At 45.8% G+C, this 19,977-nt stretch overlaps 1 protein-coding gene across 3 annotated transcripts in view; it reads left to right on the plus strand.

Moving 5' to 3' along the window:
- Window positions 1–15,296, plus strand: part of atf3 (activating transcription factor 3) — a 31,627-nt gene extending 16,331 nt beyond the window's left edge. For 2 of the 3 annotated variants that reach the window (XM_038811101.1, XM_038811110.1), the window contains 3 exons: window positions 6,978–7,216; window positions 7,405–7,512; window positions 14,483–15,296. In XM_038811101.1, the coding sequence (XP_038667029.1) occupies window positions 6,978–7,216; window positions 7,405–7,512; window positions 14,483–14,680 (545 nt within the window). In that variant the 3' untranslated portion in view covers window positions 14,681–15,296. The remainder of the gene's footprint in view (window positions 1–6,977; window positions 7,217–7,404; window positions 7,513–14,482) is intronic. The other variant, XM_038811120.1, reaches the window with a different exon arrangement.
- Window positions 15,297–19,977: the final 4,681 nt, after the last annotated feature.

The following is a 19,977-nucleotide window of genomic DNA, read 5'->3' on the forward strand; positions in this document are numbered from 1 at the left end:
TGCAGTTGACACAAATTCTTAAAATAAATAATGAGTGGAAAGTCTGCAGATTTGACAGTTCACTGTTTTTACTGTGATTCTGTATGAAGGTAGTGTCCACCATTTGGAATGGCCAGAAGCTCTGTCCATCAGACAGGTTTCACATTTGCGTGCTAAAGTCTGATCACAGGCATCAGCCTATGCCATCAGATTAAATGGAGCCACCAGGAAAAACGGGCGGAGAAACTACGACATCTTCTTCGCAGTCTTCAACACATCATCAATGAAGATGAACATCTTGCCAAGGTCATCCCCACACCCCCACTACTTGCCTTCAAACAACCGCGCAACCTCAAACAAACCATTGTTTGAAGCAAATTACCTAGCCTTCAGAACAGCGACCACGACACCACACAACCCTGCCAGGGCAATCTCTGCAAGACATGCCTGATCATCGACATGGATACCACCATTGCACGTGGAAACACCACCCATCAGGTACGCGGCACATTCTCGTGTGACTCGACCAATGTAGTCTACCTCATACGCTGCAGGAAAGGATGTCCTGAAGCGTGGTACATTGGCGAGACCATGCAGACACTGCGACAACGAATGAATGGGCATCGTGCGACAATCACCAGGCAGGAATGTTCCCTTCCAGTCGGGGAACACTTCAGCAGTCAAGGGCATTCAGCCTCTGATCTCCGGGTAAGCGTTCTCCAAGGCGGTCTTCAGGACACGTGACAACGCAAAATTGCCGAACAAAAACTTATAACTAAGTTCCGCACGCATGAGTGCGGCCTCAACCGGGATCTTGGATTCATGTCGCATTACATCCACCCCCCACCATCTGGCCTGGGCTTGCAAAATCCTACCAACTGTCCCGGCTTGAGACAATTCACACCTCTTTAACCTGGGATCACCCCCTATCTCTGGATCTGTAATGATTTGATTACCCGCAAATGCTCGCATTCCAAGCATTGTCTGGCATATCTGACTTTGTCTATATAAATGTTTCTGGAACATACCTCTCCATTCACCTGAGGAAGGAGCAGTGCTCCGAAAGCTCGTGTTTGAAACAAACCTGTTGGACTTTAACCTGGTGTTGTAAGACTTCCTACTGTGATCAGATTAAACAATATGGTATTAGCTCCAGATTATTTAATAATTCAGCTTTCGGGAGTGTTACAATTTGCAACAAGGCCTTCTGTTGAAAAACATGTTGAGTTGTTGTATTTTATTCAGTGGGGTGATATAGACTGCTGGTTGGGCTCATTTCTATCCATCTTGTTTCTGAATGCCAAGTGCAATATGAGGCGGCAGTCATATAAATGAATAGCTGTTGATTTCACACCAATTTACTGGCCGACATCGTAATTAACTGTCACTCACACTTGCAGACTAAAGATTGTCACCTTCCTGTTGTTGGATTTTGCAGAGCGTTGCAACACCTGCAGCTGTTGATTTATTGCTTTGTGAATGCTTGCGGGTAAACCTAATAGCTGTGTTTGCAAATTGATTCTTCCAGTAAATGTATCTAGATTGTTTGAAGATCAATTGTTGTGGTATAATTAGGTCTTCCCCGATGTGTATTGAGACATTTGTACCACAGCTGATTAATATCTGGGCACAGTGTGAAGGATTGCAGTGTTTTCTTTGTTTTCTCTTTGCTTTCCGGGTTGGATAAACTGTTACAGTCAGTGACGTGTCACGTTAGCAATCTCTTATATAATGCACGGATCTATCTATAGACCTGTCCCCTGCCTGCGGCTTTACAGGATGATACTTCACCTCTTAAAGAGAAGTGGGCGTTTGGAATAAAACGTTTAAAATGATGTAAATTGTAAAGAACCGTTTCAATCCTCTCCTGTATAGTGTACAAATGTAAAAGTCAATACAAGGATTTATTTTAAAAAGGTTTGCCCAAATTTTCCAATATGGGGAGAGGTCTCCAACTCGATTTATGTCTCTGTTGCGCCTCTGGACCGCAAGGAAGTCCCGAGGTGGGCACATCTGCCGGACTTACGCGGGAACTTTACATTTCCCAATGCTGGCTTTACCCCGTCGCGACTGCTCTGTGAATCCAGCGACAGTGGGATTAGCTGGCCAGAACCACACAGGGCTGTTTGCACCAGACACACTCTGGGTTTTACACCGATTTATTTACTTTTTTTTAGAGCAGGTAAAAAGCCAGCGAAACTCTAAGTAAATCAACTGGAGCCTCAAAGCACTCCAGAACAGATAGTAATGTTCTCTCCCCTCCCTGGAAGTACTCATCCCTGAGGGAGGGGGTGAGCGCTGTCAGGAGGGGGAGGGGCGGGGGGAGGGGGTGAGCATTGTCAGGGGTGGGGGAAGGGGTTGAACATGGTCTGGCGTGGGGAAGAACATTGTCAGGGGTGGGCAGGTGGGGGTGAACATTATCAGGGGTAGGGTGAGGGGTTGAATGTGGTAAGGGGTGGGGGAGGGGAACATTGTCTGGGGTGAGGGGTGGGGGGTGAACGTGGTCAGAGGTGGGGGGAGGGGGTGAACATTATCAGGGGTGAGGGGTGAACGTGGTCAGGGGTGGGGGGGTGAGCGTGGTCAGGGGTGGGGGGGAGGAGGTGAATATTGCCACGGGTGGGTGGGGAGGGGGTGAATGTCTGCAGGTGGGGGTGAACATTATCAGAGGTGGAGGAGGGGTTGAGCATGGTCAGGGGTGGGGGAGGGGATGAATGTTATCAGGGGTGGGGAGGGGTCGAATGTGGTCTGGGTGGAAGGGCTGAACAACGTCAGGGTGAGGAGGGAGTGAGCATTATCAGGGGTGGGGGCGTTCAGCAATGTTAGTGTTGACAGCTCAATTAAAAACCATGTAAGTGAATGCATTGCAGACAGAACTTTGTGCTGGAAGCACACTCTCCCCATGGTCTCTCAATTCTGCGAGTCTCTGCATCCCTGCTGCTGGTGCCAGTGTCAGAAGGTGCAAATGCACCAGCGTAAAATGTGATGCTGATCTGACCTTTGTTCTGTTCTGTGGTCCTGACAACAAATACCATGCTCGTGCAAAATTAACATTTTGAGGCCATGATTTATTTCCTTCCAGTTAAAATTGCAGAAATCAACTTAGGAGCTAACTGATTGTCAGGAGCTAACTGATTGTGAATTTATTAATACTGCAGACTGAGGTCATAGAACATAGAACATAGAACAGTACAGCACAGAACAGGCCCTTCGGCCCTCGATGTTGTGCCGAGCAATGATCACCCTACTCAAACCCACGTATCCACCCTATACCCGTAACCCAACAACCCCCCCCCCCCCTCCTCCCTTAACCTTACTTTTTAGGACACTACGGGCAATTTAGCATGGCCAATCTACCTAACCCGCACATCTTTGGACTGTGGGAGGAAACCGGAGCACCCGGAGGAAACCCACGCACACACGGGGAGGACGTGCAGACTCCGCACAGACAGTGACCCAGCCGGGAATCGAACCTGGGACCCTGGAGCTGTGAAGCATTTATGCTAACCACCATGCTACCGTGCAGTGTGCATCTGGCAGAAATGGGCAGGTCCCTGATGAATACATTCAAATCAAGTTTCCTTTATGTCATTGGGATCTGTTGACTTAACCCTCAGCTGAAAGACGGCACCTCTAACAGCTCAGCACTCTTGCAGCACTGCACTCGAATGTCAGCCTGGATTATGTGCTCAAGACTCTCAAGCGGGGCTAGCCAGACGCACAACCTTTGATTCTGAGTGTACTGCTCCTAAACCCAGGCGGACATTATATACAAATCTGAGAATCTCTTTGGAGTTCTCCAGATTAGCTGGTTGTGTGTAGCACATTGGCAGAAACTCCACAAACAAAAAATTGGAGATTTTGTCGAACTTCTGATGTGACGGCTGATTAGGTGAACCTCCAAGGAAGCTGTGTCAAGAGTTATGTATCTCTGAAAACAAGACATTATTTAAGTCATAATTTAAAAAATAATTCCACTTCTACAGCCTTGATTTTTTAACTCTGACTGGAATTGGGGCCAGGATGGGTGAGAAACCCATAAACTGAAGCTGGGAGGGATTTTAACTCCCTGATCATCGAAAGTAAATCATTTTATATTCAGGATTTGACTCCTGACAGCAGCCTGGAGGAACCACTACCCAGTCAGGGGCAAGAGTGGGAACTCAGATAGCAAGAGGCCGATGTCAATAATAATAATAATAATAATAATCTTTATTTTCACAAGTAGGCTTACATTAACACAACAATGAAGCTACTGTGAAAAGCCCCTAGTCGCCACATTCTGGCACCTGTTCGGGTACACAGAGGGAGAATTCAGAATGTGCAAATTACCTAACCGCACGTCTTTCGGGCTTTGTGGGAGGAAACTGGAGCACCCGGAGGAAACCCACGCAGACATGGGGAGAACGTGCAGACTCCGCACAGACAGTGACCGAAGCCAGGAATCAAACCTGGGACTGTGGTGCTATGAAGCAACAGTGCTAACCACTGTGCTACCATACTACTCCTAAGGACCCACTGAAGACCCCAACCTCAAAATGCCACAGCTTGGGAAGGCCAAGAAAAGTTAATGGTTTGCAACTCTAACTCACTCTCAATCAAGGGGCTGGTTTAGCTCACTGGGCTAAATCGCTGGCTTTTAAAGCAGACCAAGCAGGCCAGCAGCACGGTTCGATTCCCGTACCAGCCTCCCCGAACAGGCGCCGGAATGTGGCGACTAGGGGCTTGTCACAGTAACTTCATTGAAGCCTACTCGTGACAATAAGCGATTTTCATTTCATTTCATGAGGTTGGCTGGTCCTCCACTCATGATTATTATCACACAGAAAGGAAAGTGAGCGTTAGTGAAAAGAAGAAAGTAGGTATGTGGAGTTTGTACTGATATGTACATGCTGAGATGAAGGGACAAGATGCACACAGGCTGAGGTGCTATTGAATAGGGAAAAAGGATAGGGAATATAAAGTGAAGCAAGAGAGAAATGGTGATTGTGCAAAAGCTTTCGTTTGAGAGGAGGATGGTTTCTCAGAAGGGAGCAAGAAAGAGATGTATTTGTGAAGGGAATGAGTTGGTGTGCCTATACCCTATGGACTCCAGTGGTTCAAGAAGGAAGATCACCGCCACCTTCTTGAGGGCAATTAGGGATGGGCAATAAATTGCCAATGGTGTGAATATCCCCTGAACGATTAAAACAAAATACACTCCTTCCAGGGAATTTGCTCCAGCTCTCCTTTTTCTGAAGTCCCGGCAAATTATTGTGGTAACATTTTTGGTTGTACAGTTCCGTATTTATGAATGTATGTAGTATGTAACTGAGTGAACTGCTATTTTGTTTTAAGTAGCAAGCAAACACACAAGGGCATGCGAAGGATGACATTTGCTTAATTTCCCCAATTCTTTAGTCAAGAGCTTCAGATATGGGGATAGCTGAGACTTAAATATAGCGTATTCAAACCCATATATATCTTTCACCATATTACCGTAACTTCTAAAAAACATGTTCCTAATGGTGGCAACTGTTAGGAATGGAGGCGGAAGTGCTATGTACAGAATGGAACCCTGAGATCTGACCTAAAGCATTCCTAGTTGCTTATGTAATAGTAATAAATAATTGATCATGGAGGTGATGACAGGGCTACATTGAGCAAACGTTTATGCTGAGCAGCAAAGGCACAGCTGTCTTCTAATCTCATAGCTATATTAGATCTTTGTAAAAGCATTGTGGTGTGACGTTGTATCTGTTCATTGACATCTCCCTGCTGCTTGGATATATACATTCTTCAAATTAGCCTTCAATTGATTCTGGGTAGTTTTACATAGTGCCAATTCCAGATTAATTCTTCAGTTCCAGCACCTGAAGGAGAAGGACGCTCTCTCACTAGCGAATAAAGGGTAGCCAACTGTCAATGTTTACGCAGGGCTTTACAATGCAGAGTGTTGCACATGTTTCACTATCAGAGCAGACTCTATGGAAGAACTGCTCGATGCAAGGATTAGAACACTGCCATTGTTTCATCGCCAGAAGCTGAGTTTGAATTCAGTCAAGATGCGCAAAAGCTTTTGAAAAGGGCCCAAAGTGAGTGGGAAAGACAACAGTATAGGGCCAGTTGACAATATGAAAATCATTTCATACCCTTTTTCCCATTTTTGGACTAGTTTCAGTGTCAGCCTGCTGTCTGAGATTATTGTATCGTAGATACCAAGGTTGGTTCTCTGTTGGTATTGTGTTAGCTGATTTCGGCTATTGCAGTGAATGAGGTGCAGCAAGGTTACACAATCATATATGGTGACCTGCCTCCTCATCCATGTTGTGGAGCGCTGCCCATCAAACTATATATAACCAATTGCCTCTCTCTAATGGAGGGAGATGCCTATGGCCCTTGTCGACAATGGCTAATTATTTCTGACTTACTTACATGTAACCTTCGCAGTTTAGGCTCACCCTTGATCATGGCTGTTTTACTGAGTTATAGAAGCTAAGAATATTATTTTTAAAAAGCAGCCCAGGGCTGATTTTCTTTTAACATTATTGCCTGATTGGCAGATAAATACATCCAAACACTAAAATATGTTTTTTTCAACATTTTAAAATATATATTTAAATTATTAGGAATATGGATTTAATTTTTGTATATCCAAATTAATATGAATATGGATTAAATGTTTATAGGGACAATTCATGACTATGGTGGGCAGCCTCACTCAATGAATGTACAAGTCTGGAGACGACCCAACTGAGTTCATTTTAATGGATGGCAAGTCATTGATTTCCCCAACATGCTCTTGGGTGAATGAGGTTCCTACCAGAAATATATGGGATGAATATTATGTCCCCAGATACAAATTGACAGGCGGCTGGTGAACGTATTGCCATGGGGGGGGGGGGGGGGGGGGGGGGGGGGGATGGCACCATAATCTAAGAAGAGAAGTGAGAAACAGTTATCTGAAACCATAATTTTATTACAATTACCTGAAATAATTTAATGTTCATTGTTCTCAACAGCCAATACCATGATGCTCCAACACATAGGACAAGCATCTGCATCAGATGTCAGTACAGCAGCAGTCGTTCCATGTATATCACCCTCAATGTCTTTGGTATTTGATGAATTTACAAACATTACCCCTTTGGTCAAAGAAGAGCTGCGATTTGCCATTCAAAGCAAACGGATATCAAATGGCATCTCAACCATGGAATATTTAATAGGAACTGAGAGTTCAAACGAATCAATAGAAAAAAAGGTGAGTTACACATATGTATATCCTGGGAATACTAAAATTATACCTTAACGTGAACACGGAACCCAGAACATTACAACAGTACAAATTAAATTGTGACCTAAAACTAATGATAATCTTATTTTAGATTTTGAGGCACTGCTGCCATCTTACAATTCTAAGAAAGTGAGTTTAGATAGTCATTCTTACAGGTGACACCACAGGAAGATGAGAGGAGAAGACGAAGGAGGGAAAGAAATAAAATAGCAGCGGCTAAATGTCGAAATAAGAAGAAGGAAAGGACAGACATATTACAGAAAGTAAGTTCATGTGTCACAATCTCTTTGGCCTGAGGGATGGACGCTTATGGAAGCTGCATTGCTCTGAGTTTGCAGAAATGGTCTTGTATTACCTACATGGCCACTGACAGTCAAAATTGTTTCCAGCTCTTTGCACTTTTAAGTTTCCAAAACAATAGTAATGTTTGGTCAGCTAGTTTCATTGTTTGTCGTGTCTGTAAGGGTGGGTGAAGCCTGAAAACTGATCCTTAGGTTGGAGAAGCGTTATTCCTCACAGTAGATTGACCTTGTTCCCACGCTCTCAGTCTTTCAGCATCAGCCACAGTATGCAGACTATTTGGCATTGAACTTCGCACTGTTGTCACAGGTTACAACTGACTGAGGTAGAACGGAAGGAATATGTAAAAATTAAATACTTAGTTACTTGTGGGTGATCCTTTGAGGAAAATGAAACTGAAACAGAAATTAAAAAGGCGAAAGACCATTTTAGAAATTACAGGTATTGATGTAGAGTCTAAATATTCAATTGAGACCCTGTCTGAGGACGCACTTTATCTTAGTCACTCAAAAGTAAACTCTTAAACTGTCTATTGGCGTAATTCTTTGCACACTGCGGATTATTTACCAAAGAATGTCAGTCGGGCTTGTTGTGTCATGCATTTGCTATACTGGAAGCTGCATATATTAATATACAGGGCCCTGTTCTTTGCAGACAGAAAGAACATGTACACACATTGTGTCTGTTTCTGCTAAATTAAATAAGTTCATTTACATGGACAATGTCTTTTTAAATAATTTTTAAATTAAAGTTTTAGCATTTTATACAAAATTACAAGAAGTACAAACAATAACCCTTAACCAAACTGAAACACCAAAAGCTCCACCAATATCCCTTCAATCTAAGAAACAAGACCCACCTCCTAAGGGCAGCACGGTAGCAAATGTGGCTTCACAGCGCCAGGGTCCCAGGTTCGACTCCCCGCTGGGTCACTGTCTGTGTGGAGTCTGCACGTTCTCCCCGTGTCTGCATGGGTTTCCTCCGGGTGCTCCGGTTTCCTCCCACATCCCAAAGACGTGCAGGTTAGGTGGATTGGCCATGATAAATTGCCTTTAATGACCAAAAAAGGTTAAAGGGGTTATCGGGTTAAGGGGACAGGGTGGAAGTGAGGGCTTAAGTGGGTCGGTGCAGACTCAATGGGTCGAACGGCCTCCTTATACATTGTATGTTCTATATACTCCCCCCCTCCCACCTTATCCTCCTCTAAGAGCTAACAGTGACCAACTCTCTGAAAAATAACATAAACGGCTACCATCTCCAGTAGAACACTTCAATTGACCCCCCCCCCTCACTGTGTATTTGACCTTGTTGAGGTATGGAAACCCCATTAAGTCCCCAGCCATGCCAAAGCACTTGGCTGCAGTGCAAGCCTCCAGGCCAGCACGATCTGCCTCCATGCCACCAATGAGGCGACAGCAAGAGCATCTGCCCCACACCCGTCCACAGTTCCGTCACACCCGAAACTCCAAATATAGCTACCAAAAGGACAGGGCTTCAGCTCAATATTTAGGATCATTGACCTGGTGCTCAGAAGGACCTCCAAAAGCGCACCAGCTGGGAACAGGACTAGAATATGTGTGTGTAGTGCGTGGGTCCTCTTGAACAGGGCTTACACCTGATCGGGGCTGGTTTAGCACAGGGCTAAAGAGCTGGCTTTGAAAGCAGACCAAGGCTGGCCAGCAGCACGGTTCAATTCACGTATCAGCCTCCCCGAACAGGCGCCGGAATGTGGCGACTAGGGGCTTTTCACAGTAACTTCATTTGAAGCCTACTTGTGACCATAAGCGATTTTCATTTCATTTTTTCATTTCATCTCCACCCCCTGAAAAAAAAACATCCAAGCCTTAGTGAGGTGAGCTTGAAATACTACCTTTATCTGGATCAGGCTTAGTCTTTCACACAACAACGTGGCTTTCACCCTCCACAATGCCTTATTCCATACCTCATCCAGTATTGGCCGCAAGTCCTCCACCCATTTAGCCTTTACACCCTCCCCGGTACTCAACTCTTTCCCTACAATCCGTTCACACATACCGGGCGTACTGCCTTCCTCCGATCTGAAAGGAGAGAATCCTCTCCAATAAGGATGCTGACCGTACCATCGGGAACTGCAAGAACATCCTCCTAACAAAGCTCCGTACCTTGAGGTACCTAACCAAATGGTGAAACAACACCTCCCCCCACCACACCTCCTCTCCTCCCCACCCCAAGCTGGCAGACTGCCTGCCATCTCAACTAATCCTCTCCCCCTCCTAAACAAATATTATAGCCTCAACAAACTAGCCCAACACCACCCACGCCACTCCTGCTCACTAGCCTACCCCTTAGTGCTAGCAAGGTGTCCCCCCTGCAAGGCCCCAATCAAAACCGACACAAAAGGCCAACAACACAACCCCCCTGCTGACCTACCAACCTCCAAGAAGAAGAAGATCAAAGGCGTAACACAATATGTTGCAATATTTAAAACCCACCTAACCTGACTTTCACACACACAATTCCACCAGCCCTCTACAGTTCAGTCCCACTCCTTTATGCTTGATGAAGGCCTCTGCTTACTTTTTTTTTGAATTTTTAAAAATAAATTTAGATTACCCAATTATTTTTTCCAATTAAGGGGCAATTTAGCGTGGCCAATCCACCTACTCTGCACATTTTTGGGTTGTGGGGGCGAAACCCACGCAGACACGAGGAGAATGTGCAAACTCCACACGGACAGTGACCCAGAGCCGGGATCGAACCTGGGACCTCAGCGCCGTGAGGCGGTAGTGCTAACCACTAGGCCACCGTGCTGCCCGGCCTCTGCTTACTTTGACGTGTCAAAGTAGTCAATCTTCGAGTCCACCGTGACTCTCAGTCTCGCTGGATGAATCACACCGAACTGCACACACTTCTGGTACAGCACCGCCTCTGCTTTATTAAAGGCCACCTGCTGCTTCACCAGCTCAGTGCCAATATCCTGATAAATACATACCGTATGCCCAGCCCAATCTAGGTGCTGATTCTTATTGTCCCACTCCTTCCTCTTAAAACTGTGAAAGCGGACGATCACCGCCCGTGGTGGTTCATTCGGCCATGGCTTCTGCTGCACTGCCCTAACCAATTCCGGAAGGAAGGATACTTAATCCCCATCCACCAACCAAGAGAAACTCTCTGCAAAATACTCTTGGGTCTTCCAGTCCCTTCCAGGGCAGCACTGTAGCATTGTGGTTAGCACAATTGCTTCACAGCTCCAGGGTCCCAGGTTCGATTCCCGGCTTGGGTCACTGTCTGTGCGGAGTCTGCACATTCTCCCCGTGTGTGTGTGGGTTTCCTCTGGGCGCTCCGGTTTCTTCCCACAGTCCAAAGATGTGCAGGTTAGGTGGATTGGCCATGCTAAATTGCCCTTAGTGTCCAAAATTGCCCTAAATGTTAGGTGGGGTTACTGGGTTATGGGGATAGGGTGGAGGTGTGGACCTTGGGTAGGGTGCTCTTTCCAAGAGCCGGTGCAGACTCGATGGGCCAAATGGCCTCCTTCTGCACTGTAAATTCTATAAATTCTGAGGGACGCACTCAAACTTGGGGCAGCTGCCGCCAAGGCGCAATGGGGAAAGACCACTGTGTAAGATCTTCCAACAAATGTACACCGAGGGGTGGGTAACAGTGTAAAACCCCTCGGGTTAGGTCATCAACACTCCAATGTATAAAAGAAACATGACAATGTAAATATTTAAGAAAGAATTGTAACGCAAAGAGGGATATGTGTGTAATGTCACCCCAATTGAATGGAATAAAGTCAAAGGAATGTGTAATCTTGATGTAAATGTACAGTCAAGACAATTAGGAATGCTCTGTAATGTTTATTAGAGAATTTATGAATAAAGTATATTTTTTGAAAAAATAAATTGGTATCCACAAACGGGGACAGATGGAATGGTACACATGGAGGTTTCCTGTGGGATCGGAGGCCCGCAGGTGCATGCCCTTTGGGCAGGGATGTACCCTGGCATGGCTGGTGCCACCTGGGCACCCTGGCCTTGCCAGCCTTGCACCTTGGCAGTGGTACCTGCATGCCAGCCTGGCACTGCCATGATGCCTGGGTGGCACTGCCAGGATGGCACTGCCAAGGTGCCACGCTGGTGGTGCCAAGTTAGCATTTTCTGCATGCCAGCCTGGCACTGCCATGATGCCTGGGTGGCACTGCCAGGATGGCACTGCCAAGGTGCCACGCTGGTGGTGCCAAGTTAGCATTTTCTGCATGCGTGCGATTGGAGTGGGGCACCCTGTGTGGTGTTGGGGGAAGTGCAGTGGGGCTGGGGACCCTCTCAGTGTGTTGGGGCTGAGCGGTGGTTGGGTGTAGCTTCAGGTGCCTTGGAGATCAGGACACCATTTAAAAATGGAGTCCTGATTTCCTGCTACACTGAGGAGGTCTGACGAGGAGAGCTCTTCAGTGTACAAAATGAGGTTATGTGTGGCCTCAACCGCACGTTCCCTGTTGAGGCCTCTCATCAAATGCAAGTCGCGTTATATAGCCATGTGTTTCTCAGCGCGATGGGACCTTAGTTAAATCGTGCCCGTTGATTCCTTCCATAAATACTAGAAATAATTTTGACTATTTACTTTTCAGATTATCTGATTAACATCTCTTATGAAGTGGCTATCTCAATCTTGCTTCCCTGACACTATTTATTCTGAATGTACCCATAGAATCTCTTTTCATTCCTTATTTTTGTCTTTTTAACCAATATTCTAAAAGTCTTCAACAAATCCTCGTGGTCCTGCCTGTCTACCATTGAGGGCCAATGGCCGTGAACCACTCCGGCGTCATGCCTCCCCAAATGTGCGGAATTCTCCGCACCTTTAGGGGCTAGGCCCGTGCCGGAGTGGTTCCCGCTCCGCCGGCTGGCGCGAACGGCCTTTGGCGCCACGCCAGCCGGGGCCGAAAGGCCTTCGCCGGCCGGCGGGTCCGCACATGCGCTGGTGTCAGCTGCTGCTGACGTCATCCCGGCGCATGCACAGGGGAGGGAAGAAAAAGAGTGCCCCCACGGCACAGGCCCGCCCGCTGATCGGTGGGCCCCGATTGCGGGCCAGGCCACCGTGGTTGCACCCCCCGGGGTCAGATCGCCCCGCGCACCCCCCCAGGTCCCCGGAGCCCCCCCCACGCCGCCAATCCCACCGGCACCAGAGGTGGTTTAATCTACGTCAGCGGGAAAGGCTTGTCAGCGGAGGGACTTCGGCCATCGTGGGCCGGAGAAACGCAGGGGGGCGCGCCGAACGGCGCGCCGCGATTCCCGCCCCTGCCGATTCCCGGGTGGCGGAGAATTCGGGACACGGCGGGGGCAGGATTAATGCCGGCCCCGGGCGATTCTCCCACCCGGCGGGGGGGTCAGAGAATCCCGCCCAATATTTGAGGAATGCTCTCTTTTTTTAACTCTTTACTCTTACTTAGTTCATCATTCCTTCTTGTTCACATATTAGCTGAAATCCTATGGGGATGAAGTGGTGTTGGTTACCAGCTTGAGAGTCAGCAAGAGCCCTGCATTGCCTCCTCTCTGTTATATCTTGTGCCACACAAACACTTAACTGGGCAGCAGTGAACCTTCCCCCACCACAGGATCAGAGACCTCTTGTGCAGACGTCACCCCTGCTGGGAGCTGCCGGCTTTTGAGCGCCACCGATGAGACAGTCGCTGCTGCCAGTATTAAAAAAATAAATACATTTAGAGTACCCAATAATTTTTTCCAATTAAGGGTCAATTTAGCATGGCCAATCCACCTATCCTGCACATCTTTGGTTTGTGGGGGTGAAACCCATGCAGACACAGGGAGAACGTGCAAACTCCACACGGACAGTGACCCAGGGCTGGGATCGAACCCGGGTCCTCAGCGCCATAGGCAGCAATGCTAACTACTGTGCCACCGTGCTGCCTGGCTGCTGCCAGTATGATGCCCATGTGGTAGTATGACTAGGTGTATTACGGTACCTGGGAGTGTGAGCTGCTATTGGTGGAGAAGGCTCGCTGCCCATTGGCCCAAGTGTTGTCTTCTCATTGGTCGATAGGAAGGTAGCTCCGCCTACGAGGTGGAGTATAAGAACCCGTGTTTCCCAGCAGCCAGGTCATTTCTTTACTCCTGCTGCTGGGCACACTTCTTATAGATTAAAGCCTTCGATTCGGACTACTCCTTCGTTTCTGTGTTCATTGATCGCGCATCAGCCCATCAAACACCTAGGATTGTCGCTGGAAGGGGGAGATGGCTCTCAGCCCCCCCCCCCCCACTGCCACACACACACCTTCCTGATGCGGGATCCTTTGACTTCTTGTTGGATGAATCCTGGTGGTGCTGGATTGGATATTTAACATGACCAATGAGAAAATAAAGTCAGAATTGTGGAAATGTCTAACAATATTCATAAGTAGGTACTCTAAGTTGACAAAATACACCAATGAAAGAGTACGCTGTGACATGCTCCTGCGTATTTTGGCATCAGTGGAATTGTTTGAACCATCAGTGTGGTCGATGGGAACAACGTTCCTACGCACGTCGTACAGATCCATCAAGAAACTAAGCACAAATGAGCACAACATATCCCTGAAATGACACAATATTAGAACCATTTAATGGCAATTCGGTATTTAGATGGTTCAGGGGGTCTTTGGGGGCACATTACCTGGAAAGTTAAAATGATTGAAATGGAGATTAACATTAAAGTCCTGAAAATCAAAGTTTTCTCATAGCAAAACTTTGTGTTAGCAGCATGATGGTTTCTGTAAAATGGTAATGTTATATATAAATTAATAGTTTAATGGAGACGAGCATAAAAAGTCAGGAATATGTTTTGCATTACTTTGGTCTGTGTTTGTTGCACTCAAAACGTACAGTTGTTTTTTTTTAAGAAACATAACTGACTGCAGCAGAGGAATTGACAAACTGCTTAATGTAATACCTTTACCCCTAGGAGTCAGAAAAACTGGAATCTCTGAACGCGGAGCTGAAAGCACAAATAGAAGAATTGAAAAATGAGAAACAGCAGCTGATATACATGCTGAACTTACACAGGCCTACATGTATAGTCCGGGCTCAGAATGGGACGACTCCAGAGGAGGAGAAGAATCTTTTTATCCAACAGATTAAGGAAGGAACACTGCAGAACTAAATCATAAAGGGAATGAATCATGGAGCCACAGCCTGTCTCCCAGGAGGCACCAAGAACAGAAATAGCTCTATGTTAGTATGGTACTAACTTGTGAGGGGAAAAAAAAAACTGTTCATTAGTCAGAAGAGTTTGCACTTTCAGCATAATGGATACCTTCTATTTCACTATTAACTGTTGAACCTGGACAAGTGCTGCATTAAATTGCATGCAAACAGGGGAAAAAGCAAAAACACTTGCTCTCTGCCTTAACATTAGGCTGCACAATTATTTTTTACTATTGACGCAGGCGTCATGCCTTTTATTGTCTTTAATTGCTGTTCATGCCCAGTGGATGTACCGGCATGCCAGGCGTGTTAATGGTATTGTTACTTTGAGACTGTGTGACACTTATACCTTGTAGCTTTTATTCAGGTCTGTAGCGTTTACGCCGACTGTCATTGCAAGCGTGTTACATTAGTTTAGGAAGGAAAAGCAATGTTATCACAAAATCTCAGCATGTGTGTACAAGCACTAAAGAGAATTTAATGAAGTGCTCTAATATAACTTTTTTCTACACTGTGATAGTCGAAGTGTGCATTTGATACATTTAATAATAAAAATATTGTCATATCATTTAGTTTGGCCAATTTTATAGCTGATATTTCTTAATTTCAGTCATATTTTGACAGAATAATAGCTGTAATTATGATTACAAAATCCTTTTGAGTTGTAAAGTTGTTGATAATCTGGTACAACTCTATATAGATCCTTTGTCAAATTGTGTACAGTTTTTTCAACCACTCACTTCAGTCATTCTGCATTCAATTTTCCACGTTCCGAGTAACAGACATGGGAGAAACATTAAAAATGTAATAAGAAATATTTCTAAAAAATGGGAAATGGGAGGATGGGCTACAAGCCCCTGCAAATTTTCATAGGGGGTAGCTGAATGGTGTCAGATCATTGTGAAGGTTGACTGCCAGTTCTAGTGCCAATGAACCAGTGACTACAAGTATATTAACTTAGCAAGACGGTCAAAATGGTTGCTCACATGAAAAAAATGTCACATTTGATTGAACGTAATCATTTGTTACTCAGGAAGTGGGATGTGGAGGTGCATGGCGGGGGAATGGGGAAGGGGGGTGGACACACTTCCATACCAGCCTCGTATCTGTTTAATTATCGACATCACACTTGGTTAGTAATGTTTCCCTTTACGGTCTTCAGCTCCAACCCCTGACTAGTCAGACCCCATTTGGAGTACTGTGAGCAGTTTTGGGCCCCGTAACTAAGGAAGGATGTGCGGGCCTTGGAAAGGGTCCAGAGGAGGTTCACAAGAATGATCCCTGGAATGAAGAGCTTGTCGTATGAGGAACGGTTGAGGACTCTGGGTCTGTACCAGTTGGAGGTTAGAAGGATGAGGAGGGGGATCTTATTACAGATTACTGAGAGGCCTGGATAGAGTGGACGTGGAGAGGATGTTTCCACTAGTAGGAGAAACTAGAACCCGAGGGCACAGCCTCAGACTAAAGGGGCGATCCTTTAAAACAGAGATGAGGAGGAATTTCTTCAGCCAGAGGATGGCGAAGCTGTGGAACTCTTTGCCGCAGAAGGCCGTGGAGGCCAAATCACTGAGTGTCTTTAAGACAGAGATAGATAGGTTCTTGATTAAGAAGGGGATCAGGGGTTATGGGGAATAGGCAGGAGAATGGGGATGAGAAATATCAGCCATGATCCAATGGTGTAGCAGACTCGGTGGGCCGAGTGGCCTAATTCTGCTCCTATGTTTTATGGAACACACCCAATCGCTGGAGGTCTGTCACCTGCCTTATTGTGTTAGATGCCCTGCAGCCTTTCAAGGAACCTGATGGTAAAACACAACATGCTCATTGTAATAAGTAAATAAGTTGCTTTATGCTGATTGTACGACGCTTTTGTAAAATTGGTATGCTGCAGAGCTTGTTTCGACATCTCCTCATCTTGCCCAGCAAGTTATGACATTAACCGTATGGAAGGAGCTGCAGGAATGCTATTCGAAAGAACAGTGACTTTCATTCAGGTAAATTGTTGCCATATCCTGTTAGGCAGCAAGGCGACTGACTCCTGAGTTCTTGGAGCAACCTTTCGGAAGTAGAAGAATGGTTGTCTTCCTTGTAACTATATCATTTGCCTCATAGGTGCTTCGTTTGGTCTGCCTCAGGAGCTGGAGAAGGAGCAGCAGCAGTAGCAGCAAAATACCTCCCGTGAACAGCAGCAGCAGCTTGAGGAAGAGGCTGTGCAGGAGGCCCCACACAATGCTTATTGTTAGACAACAGTTTTCTTATCTTAATCTGATGGGGGTGTAATGTGTGAGTTGCCTGGGAGGCTGTGACCGAGTTGTTGCTTGCTGCAGCCCTAGTTGAAACCCCAAACAAGAGTATGGGCAGCACTGCTTGGGGCTGACAAGGTGGCTTTGGCCCTTTAAATGCTAAGTCGCCGGCTCCTTTCAGACTGAAACAGGGGAGATCAGCAATATCTCCTGCTTAGTTGTCCACTGAAACAGTCTATTCCAAGAGACTGGACCATATCTCCTCCCTATGGGCTATGTGAAACAGGGGAGCAGCAGGCTTTATACTGATTGCATTTTCCCCAAGTTTGCAGGTGTTTTACATGTAGACGCTAGCATCCATGTGAACAGGAAGTAAAATCTCTGCTTCCGTGTCCAGGAAATTTGCAACAACAAATAGCAGATAATGCACATTTGTGCCCAATTTCTTGGCAGCAGATCTGGTGCCTTCATTGTGCATCAGTCTTCTACTCCAGTCGGTTACGTGGCAAAATGTGGCACATAACTAATGTCAGGCACAAACGTCGAACTGGTTGACATTGAAAACCATCACCCCACAAGATGCACTGCATGCAGTATAAGAGGAAATGGAACAGGAAGAATAGCTTTACCCACCAGTTGTCTGAAATCTCAGACAACTAATAGAACACTATGTTGAATCATTCCCAATGCAGTGACAGTCCCACCATCCGTATATCCACACTCTTTACAACCACTATTTGAATGCCCATGTACAGCCCAACATCAGGGCTCTTAATGAAATGAAATGAAAATCGCTTATTGTCAAGAGTAGGCTTCAATGAAATTACTGTGAAAAGCCCCTAGTCGCCACATTCCAGCGCCTGTCCGGGGAGGCTGGTACAGGAATCGAACCGTGCTGCTGGCCTGCTTTAAAAGCCTGCGATTTAGCCCAGTGAGCTAAACCAGCCCCTAGTATTATCTTTAGATAATTAAGGATACTAAGACCAACTCCAATTCCCCCCAAAATTGTATTACACTAACAAAAGTCCCCATTCTTCATTTGAGAATTGATAATATTTAACATAAACTATCAATCGCTTTTATACAAAACTCTAGTGCCTGTCTTGTGTGTTTGTTTATTTAATTATTGTACTGCTCTTACGACATAGATCTTCAATAGCTACAGTTTGGGAGGTGCCAGGTTGGTAAGCTTCCATTCAGTACACGTGTGTGATCTTCAGCTTTTCTGTCCCTTTGGCAGATTGCAGAATCTTGGCATAAGATTGGGCATTCTGGCTCTTCCCAGCAGCCACCTCGGACAAGGGTCTCCAATGCTGCATCCAGGAATCTGAGGGCCCTTGCTTCTGAATCTCACCCAGCCGTTTTTGAACTTTCCAGCAACGGTGCCCTTACCCTTTAAGAGGTGCAGGCTCTCTTAATTGTCACCACCCTTTTCCAACCTCCCCATCCTCAAGCAGGCAGGCAATCAATAAGCAGCATCAATAGCGCTGCTTATATCTCTTGATGCTCTTCCCACTCCTGAAGCCACATGTAGCACATGCTTACATCTGCTTCTACAGTTCAAATTTTCCCTGGAACAGGTTGTTAGCCTGAAGCCAGAGGTTGAGGGACATCACTCCACAGCAACATGGCTGACCAGGAATATCTCCAGATCATTCCGACTGCCATTGGAATATTGGAAGGGATTGCAGTCACGGCGGCGAGGACCCAGGTTCGATTCCGGTCACTGTCCGTGCGCAGTTTGGACATTCTCTCTTTGTCTGCGTGGGTCTCACCCCCTCAACCCAAAGATGTTCAGGGAAGGTGGATTCACCATGCTTAATTGTCCCTTAATTGGAAAAAAGAATTGGGTATTTTAAATTTATTTTAATAAAGGAAGGGATTGCCCGTTGATTGTTTGGTCACATTATAAATGCACCTTCCGTGGCCATTAAGTCCGAAAGTAGAACTTGGGCCCAGAGCTTCTGGCCTAGAGGCAGATACTACTCACTGTGCAACAAGGCATAAGTGATGATTATAAACCATTACCTATTTTGGTGCTCTTTGTGTTGCTTATTTCAGGATGGTTGGCTTAGTATTCACAAAGACCACAAAATAGCTTTAACTTAAACAAAATTGTGATTTTATTTACACTACTAAACTAGGATTCAACACTTAGTCCGTCAGAATACACAATTGATCAATAACATCGAACTACACTCATCAACTGCTAATAACACTACTGGTATAACCTATAATCTAACCTTACTCACTAACTGCTCTTATGACCTTCACTAGCTATCTCCTGCATACACTCCTCCCCCAAGGTCTAGCATCACTGCCTTGTATAGTGAAATGAAATGAAAATCGCTTATTGTCACGAGTAGGCTTCAATTAAGTTACTGTGAAAAGCCCCTAGTCGCCACATTTCGGCGCCTGTCCGGGGAGGCTGGTACGGGAATTGTATCTGTAGCTCCCTCTAGTGGCTACTCTCGGCACAACATTAACTCTTGCGATGAAATGATGAAAATGAAAATCGCTTATTGTCACAAGTAGGCTTCAAATGAAGTTACTGTGAAAGGCCCCAATGCTGATAGCTATGATAATACCACGCCTATATCATGAGATGGAAGCACCAATATCGGGTGGCCTTTGTGACCATGTATGTGACCAGTACTGCCTGCAACTCGGATGTGATGAAAATTATAGGTTAACCCTCCCCTTCCACCTCCCCACGGGAGCTGGGTGTCACTCAAAAAGTGGATATACACAGGCACAGTTTTGTAGGTACAATTTCCTTTTCAAACTTGTTGCTCAGTCATTTTTACAAATACTGCTGACCCCACAGCTGGTTAATTGACCTTTTAAACGTTTACACCTAATAAATAGCACACCAGCTGGAAAAATGTTAAAAGGTCATTATTTCAGCTGAGCTGTGATTGGCCATTTGTCTTATCTCTCTGATTGGCAAAATTACACCATTATCAAAATACCTGCAACTGTCATTTTGATCAATTAAACATACAAAATG

The sequence above is a fragment of the Scyliorhinus canicula genome, chromosome 1 (genome assembly GCF_902713615.1).
Source record: "Scyliorhinus canicula chromosome 1, sScyCan1.1, whole genome shotgun sequence".
Lineage (NCBI taxonomy): Eukaryota > Metazoa > Chordata > Chondrichthyes > Carcharhiniformes > Scyliorhinidae > Scyliorhinus > Scyliorhinus canicula.